Source organism: Ambystoma mexicanum, chromosome 4p (genome assembly GCF_040938575.1).
Source record: "Ambystoma mexicanum isolate Mex_15411 chromosome 4p, UKY_AmexF1_1, whole genome shotgun sequence".
Classification (NCBI taxonomy): Eukaryota; Metazoa; Chordata; class Amphibia; order Caudata; family Ambystomatidae; genus Ambystoma; species Ambystoma mexicanum.
This window is the reverse complement of record NC_090927.1, coordinates 1,205,645,041-1,205,654,224: the sequence shown is the minus strand read 5'-3', so window position 1 is coordinate 1,205,654,224 and position 9,184 is coordinate 1,205,645,041. Positions and strand designations below refer to the sequence as shown.

The window sequence follows — 9,184 nt, the reverse complement described above, 5'->3', positions numbered from 1 at the left end:
GCGAGGGGGCTTAAACATCTCTATTGTCACATTCTCACAGTATATGTGCTTGCAATTCATGCAAGTAAAAGGTATTTGGGAACTTGGTACCAGTAGTGGAGCAAACAGTGCCCATTTAAACCTTTTCCAGCATGAGGATACTTTTTGATTGACTTTTTAACCAGACTCATCCTAAAATCAATCAGAGCGTAACAAACTGCTCAAATCCATGCTAGTGATTTGGTTAAAGGACCAGAAAAGGTATGGGGCGGAAACTGCTTCTGAGGACTATACTGCTAGAGACTGAAGGGATCAGGTCTGCTGCTATGCTGGATGCACACTAGTGCTTTGACATGAAAGCCAAGACACTTTGCATAGGCAGGAGGGTGTGCACTCTGAAAGTGAAGCACGTGGCCGGCTGAGGGGACTGCCACATGCATACCACTACCAGAAGGCAATGGCAGCCTGGCTAATGTATGAGGAGGGATCCTCGTTTACCTGTCCATCCATGATTCGGCATTAAGTAAAAGCTCTCCTGAAGACCGGATCCCTTTTCCTCTGGGTTCAGCACGCATCACCAGCTAACGAACTCTGCCACGCCCAACGACCCAAACCCCTCTCGTTACTTCTTTAATGCACCTTGGGAGTTGCGGGCCAGGCAATCCCAACATGACCCCGCACACAACCTACGAAGGGTCAAGCAAGATCTCTCGGGTACTAAAAATCAACAAGCAACTCAATCAAGATCCAACTCGGTCCACACCGTCACTCAGCCCACGCTACCCAATACTACATACAATGCCCCCCGCCCAGAAGCAAGCCAGCAACAGAACATGGGCTCTACCACCAATGGTAGGCCCCCACACATACAATGATCTCTGATCACTACAATGTGCCCCATTTTGACCCGGACTACATCATTACACATCCACTGCATGTTATATTCTTGTTAATCATAGAGCCCACAAGAGTCAATTCAGGATATATTGTTACATCACACCTTTCAGCGCAGATAGCTACAGAGCTATCCATCTCCACCAAGACAATTATTTCCCTGGTAAATGCATACTATGCAACTTAGTTTTGCACGTAATGGCAGCGTTCACAACTGTAATCATTTGCTTCCAGATCACGGTGTCTCCACTCACCTAGTCAGCTATTATGGGAAGCATTGTTCAAAAGGTGGAGCAGGCTAGCAGGACCCAAAATGGCTCTCATGCCAGCAATAACTAATGTAGTAAAACAAACAGTACTCTTCGCCCAGCACATGATCACATCTATGCCAAAGCAATTGCTGTCAGGGAACAATGTACAGTGCACGATGCTGTTCGCCTGCGAGGTGCCGTTGATCGCATAATGTTCAGTCTAAAATTTCCAGAAAACCTACAGTGATTCGGGGCCATGAAAAGGTCAATTCGGTGCTATGCAAGTGTTATGACATAGTACACAATCGAGGAATACAGCTCCATAGGGCGGTTGTGAACATTTCTGCAGAATAAGGACGTGATAATCCGTGTATTTTCTTTTTTTTTAACATAGAAAATAATCATAATGGATCCTTTTTCTTTGGATTTGTTGCATCCGCAATTTAAAATAAATGTTAGTCCAGCAATTAAAAAAAATAAAATTAATAAGAAATGGGAAGATTGTACACACCATTCCAGAATGTTCACGATCAGGGTACTCGAAACAATCGACCATGAAGTGTTGAAATTCATCAAATTTGCTTAATGAACTTGCTTGGAAAACAGTGCTGTTCTCACAATGCACTTCCTTCTACATAAGGGTAATGCCCGAACAGTCTAGATGCATAACAACAGTTGGAGCACTAAGGGCAAGCCAAACCAGTTAAAAAAAAAGTTTTTTTAAAAAGTGACTTTTAGGATAAAAGATAATGATGGCACGATCATTCCAAATGTTTGCATCACACATTTAATTATCGTGGAAAAAACATGCATTTGGAGCCTTTGCCTTGCCAAGTGCATGTATACCCTACATAATGTCACTTATTATTTGGGCTACCTGATCCTTCACGCTGCGGGAAGAGGAACCTTCCAACCCAAGGTGTCAAAGTACTGCTGCAAATCAAAAGCACTGATGCTGAAACGAACGACGAAGAGGACAGGTAATGTAACATAGCCATAAAACACAATTGGTCTTACCAATGTAGCACTGTCTGAAAGCATACTTTAGGATAAACTGTAAAAACCAACTACAAGTTGAGCCGTACACCTGGCTTTCCTTTTCCTGATGCATGCAACGCGCAAAGTAAGATATTTCGTGAAAGCTATTCCATTCAATCCATTGCCAAAATCAAACCGTTCAAGTCACAGAAAAGGGCAGATGCAATCTATAGAAATGCAGAATTATTCGGCACCCTGGCCATTGGTGGGCCAATATATTTTACAGTTTCTCTATGCCTTGATTAGGTTTTATAGAAATGTGTTCAAATAAATAGTTTACCAGCAGTGATGCAAAGCATGCATATTAACAGAACCCAATTCAGCTTCTTGTTTTGAAATAGATGCTTAAATGGAAAGTGCTGACATTCAGAAGCATTATACTAGTATTTATTCCATCAGTAGAAATAATTACATCAACTATCGTAAGGTGGTTGTAGACAAGTGTCATCTTCTTTAAACAGTTTGCTTAGATGTTCTACTAACCCTACAAGCTCAGGGTTTCCCCCCAGCATTTCAATTTCTCTGTATGCAGCAGCTTCAAGCTCCTTCAATGTTAGCCTCGTGTATTCAAAGGAACCCACCTTTTCTAGATATTGTACACAATATTTCTTGATATCTATATTTTCTGTCCGCTGGCGCAGGATGTTTTGCACCTGAGTACTTTCAGGTCTTGACCAGATCGCATGTATAGTGGGAAAGGAAAATTTCCCTTCTGTTAAATCTTCACAAAAGCTTTTGTTCTCACTGTATTCTTTAGAATGCAAATTTGCATAATCATCTCTTATTTGGAAAAATAGGCCAAGTGTATCAAGAAGTGGCTTTAAATCGCGTTTATAGTCAGAAAATAATTGCATGAGTCCTACAGCGAATCCAAAAAGGCCCCCCGTCTTCTTCAGCACCATATCTTTATATTGAGCCTCTGTTGGACACGTGTAGGTGTCGCGCCAGTAAATATCCAAACCTTGTCCTTGGTGGAGTTCTATTAACTGTTCAGAGAATATTTTCACAGCGTCTGGGTGACTGAGCGTTAGAACCTTTTGAAGAGCAAGGAAATATACATAATTAGCTGAATTTATTACAGATGGAATGCCATAGATGCTGTGTGCCACTGGAAAACCCCTTCGTAACTTTGAATTATCTTCAATGTCATCTATCAACAGGCTGGCATTGTGCAGCATCTCCGTCACTTCAATGATTATCTAAGAAAAAGAAAAAAAATGAGATGTGCACATCAAACATGAACTTGTGTTAGCATGCAGTTGGACAGATTTGCCAGGAATGTGTCCGTTTTCAATAATTTATAATGAATTTCCAAGAACCGAGAAACACACGATGCAAAATGTTTTGACAAATATGCAATTATTCAAACAATCACACTAAATAATTCAAGAGCGTTTTTTTACTGTGCCAGCCAGCACCATAGTAGCCCGACAGCGAAGTGTGACATTTTGCACCTGCAACCAGGGTATCCAAAACATCCGCAGAGAAAAGGAGGCAGAGTTGAATACACATGAAACATTGGTAAAGGTAAGAGGGGCATGGACGGTGCAGATGGGCCAGGTGATGGTTTGCATGCATGCAGACTCAAAGACCGACCAAACTATATTGATCATCATAAAAAGGGCTCTGCAAAATGGTCCTGAGAGTGAAGGCACCCCAAAGTAAAGACATTAGTGAGTAGTTGCATGATGGGCTGGAGTTGTGTTCCAGCACAAGCATGGAGGCTTGATTGTTAGTAAGGTGTTAGTGTAGCCCACCAGAAATTAGATGGACAAATCGGGGATTGCTCAGCAAGTTTTCAGACTGGTCTGGGCCTGAGTGGATTGCGTGACAGGCAAATGCAGTGGCCACAAAAGGGGTAAGGAATGGCATGTGTAAGCCGTCACCCGACACCTGCTGGGATCCAGGTGCGATTATGATGGAATTTACAGACACACTAATACTGCATTCCAGTCCTTTTAATGAGGGCCAAAGAATGTTACTGCCATGCAATCGCAGGAGCAGGTGAGTATTATTTCTATCAGAACATGCCACTCAATGAGGATTGAACGCCCCGTTTGAAGCAAAGAAGCAAAGAAACAATGAAGAAGCATTGGTTTGTAGGGACATAAAACTGCTACTATCAGTCATTAGCACCGGTGGCGGGGGAGCAGGAGGCATGGAACACAGGCGGACACTACTAGTGGAAACCGACCGCTGAAGCTTCACTAGCCGCTCTGTTTGACCACCATGGAAATAGAAGAGGGGCTCCATACAGAGCCCCACCTTCCTATTCCATGGTGGCCATGATTGCATAAAATGTTCTCTCCATGACAAGGAGGCGTCCCTTTCACAGAAAAAAAATACTTTAAAAAACAGCACCTGTGTGGTGAACTACACGGATGCCAAAGGTTTGGGCCCTTAACTTTGGTTGCGGCCGTCCCCTACAGGGTTGGCCTGCCACCTCGATCACCCCAGTATAGCCCTTGATCACTGCATTTTCTGCAATTCAACTGCCAACACGCCACTGTTCTAATTAAGCTTTACAGACAAAACTGGCATAATGGCTGGATGCATGCAATGCCAACAGACCGATTACCGTTCAACTTCTTTGGGGTAATGCTTGCTCTGCTTTTGTTATTAACATCGGCAAGCAGGGGCCAGTTACAGTCAGCCTCAGCGATCATAGGGATTTGGCTGTGGGCACATAGCCAGGGTCAATACATAAGCCTGCATGGTCAGTTGCTAGGAATTGGCTCTGAGCGCAATATACACTACCGCATCATGAAGAAATCTGCAGGCTGTACCAGTTCATAGAATCTGATCATTGTCCGAAGAGAACTACAAATAAACATTCGAAGGGTTAAAATTAAGCAATATAACCCAAGGGGGTGCATTACCAGTGCAGCAGTTAGAAAGTCAGGTTATATTGCGATTAGTACCCCTGCACATTGTACCAGGAAACTAATAGTGTATTTTTCTTGAGTTGAGAAATGGTGTGTTAGCCGTTTTTCAACTGGAGAAAAACTACAAAAAATTATGGCCACTGTGGATCGGGTAGAAGGGAAGCACAAGTAGCCCCTTCTCCCTTTCCATGGTGACCATTTGGGAGTCAGAGATACAACGGGAACCCTACTACGCACCGGCGAGGCGAGGAGGAGACACAAGGTAAGTGGGGAGGGGTTGACCAAACATGTGGAAAAGGAGGTTTTGGGAGGAGCAGAGGAGGGGCTGGGCCGGGTGCCAGTGAGGGAAGATGGCAGTCCCATCCCACCCCCCCATCCACTCTGAAGAGAGACGGAACGGGGTCTATGCATGTGTGGTAAAGACCCCGTTCTGAGCCTCTTCATCGGCTGGGAGGCCACCAGCCCCCCACTCCCCCCCACCGCCTCGCCGGGTACTTATGCAAAATAGAACTAAAGATCGAAGTGGGCAAAATTCACTGGCCCATGGCCCAGTAGGGTCACAGGGTGAATGCTTTTTCCCCAGGTGTAATTCGGACAGAGAATTCCATGTTGCTATGAGAATTGATGTATGCAAAAACATAGCTACAATATTTATCTGTAGCGTAGTTTAGGCATGCCAATTTCTGGACTTGTCAATTCTTTTCACAATTTATTTTCATAATTCCAGAAATACCACTGCCAATCTACATGCGCCACTGCTTCGTTTCCATTACCGGTAGGGGTCCACACCATTTCTATTTCTGCCCAATCACTCAGGTCCACCTCACCCCTGTATTTTCCTTTTCCCTTCGTGTCACCCTCCACACACTTACAATATTGTGTCCCACTAGGTCACCCTTTGCTGTGCCTTCCAAGCCCATGGCATTCCTGGGCAGCCTTTCATTCAATCCGGTGACCTGCCCACACGAACACTCCTAGTGGCGTTCTAGCCCACTCATCTTTAGCGACTGGTGTACAGTCGTAATATGGAACATTTTAGATACGGTTACTATTTTATTACAGTTCCTATGGGATACACCACCTCATAGGTAGTATTGAGCCCGTAACTGCATCCTTAAACTACTTCCATTTGCTTCTCCGTCCCGTCTAAGGTGAAATTTCCACGTTAGATTAAAGGTTTTCAAAAACTCCACAGTTATTTACCATATTTATAGAGTAAATATACCCTCACCATTCCTCGATTTCTAATTGAGGCTTACCCTCCATCTTTCCTTGCTGCACCAATACGCCACATAGTGTCTTTTGCAGGGGACAACTATTTTTTGTGAGTATGCAGATATATTTTTTTAATTAGGGCGCATATAAAATGTAGGACTTATTAATGACTTTCGGGGTACAAAGTTATAGAAGGGACTAAATTACGGGCCAGGGTATGTATTAACTGGCTTTATTGTATTCCATTCATGTTTCTCCCTAAGCAACGCTGTGTGACATTGTAATATGGGAACATTTAATTGGCCATTCTCTATCCTAGGCTGCAATCGATTTGATAATGGTCTAGTTTTTTTGTCAGCTCAAGAAACGTGAGTTATTTAAGTTCTCAAAGAACTTAAAGTGGGAGCATTGACCTAAAGGCACTGTTTTTCTAGCAAGCTTGCAGTACAACCATTGGATATGTAATGTCTTACAATTGAGACAATCCCTTTCATTGATCATCTTAGACTCCAAGAAGGTCCGCCCAACTGCCCCGCCCCGCACACTGTATAAGAAGATAACTGATGCGACCATAGCCTAGACCTATTCTAGTTTCCATCCCAGAGCTCATAAGTATTACTTTTGTTGCAGGAAATCCTCAGATAAGACAAAAATGTGAGTAATACGGAATACTGCTGAATTAGCCTGTTCCGGAAGAGGGGCTTTATCCATATTCTTCGAACACGGGGGTCACCAATGTGACCCACTGGATTCGCCATCACACACATCTAGGAGAAGGACCAATCTGCCAAATCATTTATGAAGTCCTTTCTTTGTGTAGGTGAAGGGACACATGCAGACTGAGGGTGCAGTCATATGGGAGCAGGGCAGCTGGAAAGGATGGAATGTGGACAATGAAGTAGTGACGAGGGTCCGGCGACAGGGAGCAGGAGGAGCGTGGCTACAGCAAGATGAGAGTCACAATGGACAACAGCAGAGGAGAGGACAACGGGAGACAGGGAGGTGGCAGCACCAACTAATGGGGGCCAGAGAGGTGGGGGGGTGCAGATGGGTGGCAAAGGAAGAAGGCAGTGCATGGATGCGGGAAAACAATAATGCAGAAAGTTGAAACACCAATGAGGGAGGAGGGAAGGAAGCAGTATCAGCAGAACAGACTTGGTGAAGGAGGCAGCAAAGGGACGAGTTGGTGGGTGGAATTTGACAAATGGGGATTGGTGGGCACAGACATAGGAGCTCAGGTTGGGGGAGGTGCGATGGAGGGGGAGAGGTGAAGAGAAACAGATTCTCTTAGGGAGAATATTCAGTTATGTGCCAATTCCCAAGACCCCCAGCCCTGCAGCAATCTGGGATCTTTTTTATTTCAACCTCTTGAGTGTGTGGGCCTTTTTGCCACTCTCTCAAGCCTTTTCCAACCAAGATATTGTGGAGTCTGGTAAACGCCATAGGCTTTTGCTTTTTTTTATAGTGACACACAGCCAGCACCTTCGTGCAGTGCCACTGAGGAGTACCTTGTCTTCTAAATGTGAACTACAGTTCCCAAGCAGAGTATTGCACCTTTTGTCTTACTTACCTTTTGTTTTTTTATTGTGGAGTGCTGGGGCTTACATAATAACTCTTCATCTCACTTCTCATGTGACTTTTTGTTACACTAACTTGAATGGCTGGTAGCAGTGGCTTCTTTTTTACTACCTTTGTGTAATGTATCTGCAGGCGGATTTCTCAGCTGCAATACAGCACCCAAGGTGTTTTACTGGGTTCGTTCTGGGCGTTTACTCGTTTAGATCAGGTTTGAGTCCATTGTGTGTTTTGCCTTTGGTGGACTTCAGCCCTTAAGCCCGCCCAGGCTCTTGTGTGTCTGGGTAGGCAGGAAGTGAGGGCAGGGGAGAGGGAGGAGGCAGGAAGTGAGGACGAGGGGGAGGAGGCGGGAAAAAAGTGAGGGGAAGGAAGGGAAGGAAGTTCACAGGCCTTTGTCTGTAGGCATGCCTGGCCGAAAGCAGTTCCGACTGGGCGAGTGGACAACCCCCGCCCACCCCCCTCCTGTGCGGTTGACAGCTTAGTGCTCTGAATTAATGGCAAATTAGGCAAGGGCTTTGGGACTACAGGCAGAGTCGACAACTGGAACATCAAATACGAAGAAGCAGAGAGACGCTGGCAGCACCTTCCAGGACCGCAAAAGCACTGGTGAAGACTTGCAGCTGTGCTGACCCAGTTTTCCCACCCATTGACAGGGAAGCTCTGCCAAGGACTACCTCCCCCATACCCACCCACCCACCCCCCACTGTCTCCCCCATACCTCCTCCTAGGCTGGAGGGACCAGCTAGCCCAAGACCTGTGCCATTGTGGGCCAACCCCAGTGTTGCTGCAACCTTCCGGGGCTGCAATTGCCCAATACCTGGAGAACCTAGAACACCGACGAGTGCAACGTCTTCCCAGAGAACAAATCCAGCCAATTCAAGGACCTCCAGAAGCAGGAATTCTTCGTCCAGAGCTCTTTCAACAGAGTCCAGGACTGAGGGACCAAGAAAACTCCAAACGGAGCTATTAATTTCTCTTTGGCACTGAGAAAAAGGCACCAAAACCACAAAGCCCCTGAAACAAGTGGCATCCATTGCTGCACAGTACCTCTCGAGAGTGCTGCCGCAAGAGCCCACCAGACATCCTTCCTTTCGTTGCCACGTGGGGTCTGGAAGGGGGGGTGGTTTATCTGTACTCCTACTCTCTACTAGACCATTGGTCTTGCACAAAGTTGAAAGGCAATCAATGATATATGTTGTGTAGGTTAGTAACAACAAAGGTGAAAATTGCATGTACTGCTATAGAACATTAACAGTACGTAATTACTGTTAATGTTCTAGCGGTACATGCACTTTTAATGGTCTAGTTCCTGTTGGCTTTTCAAACACGAATATTATGAATAAACTT

At 45.1% G+C, this 9,184-nt stretch overlaps 1 protein-coding gene across 2 annotated transcripts in view; it reads right to left on the bottom strand.

Annotated features, from left to right (window-relative positions):
* Positions 1 to 2,535: 2,535 nt before the first annotated feature.
* Positions 2,536 to 9,184, bottom strand: part of LOC138453734 (geranylgeranyl pyrophosphate synthase) — a 67,337-nt gene continuing 60,688 nt past the window's right edge. For both annotated transcript variants that reach the window (XM_069606857.1, XM_069606858.1), the window contains exon 4: positions 2,536 to 3,361. In XM_069606857.1, coding sequence (XP_069462958.1) covers positions 2,576 to 3,361 — 786 coding nt within the window. In that variant the 3' untranslated portion in view covers positions 2,536 to 2,575. The remainder of the gene's footprint in view (positions 3,362 to 9,184) is intronic.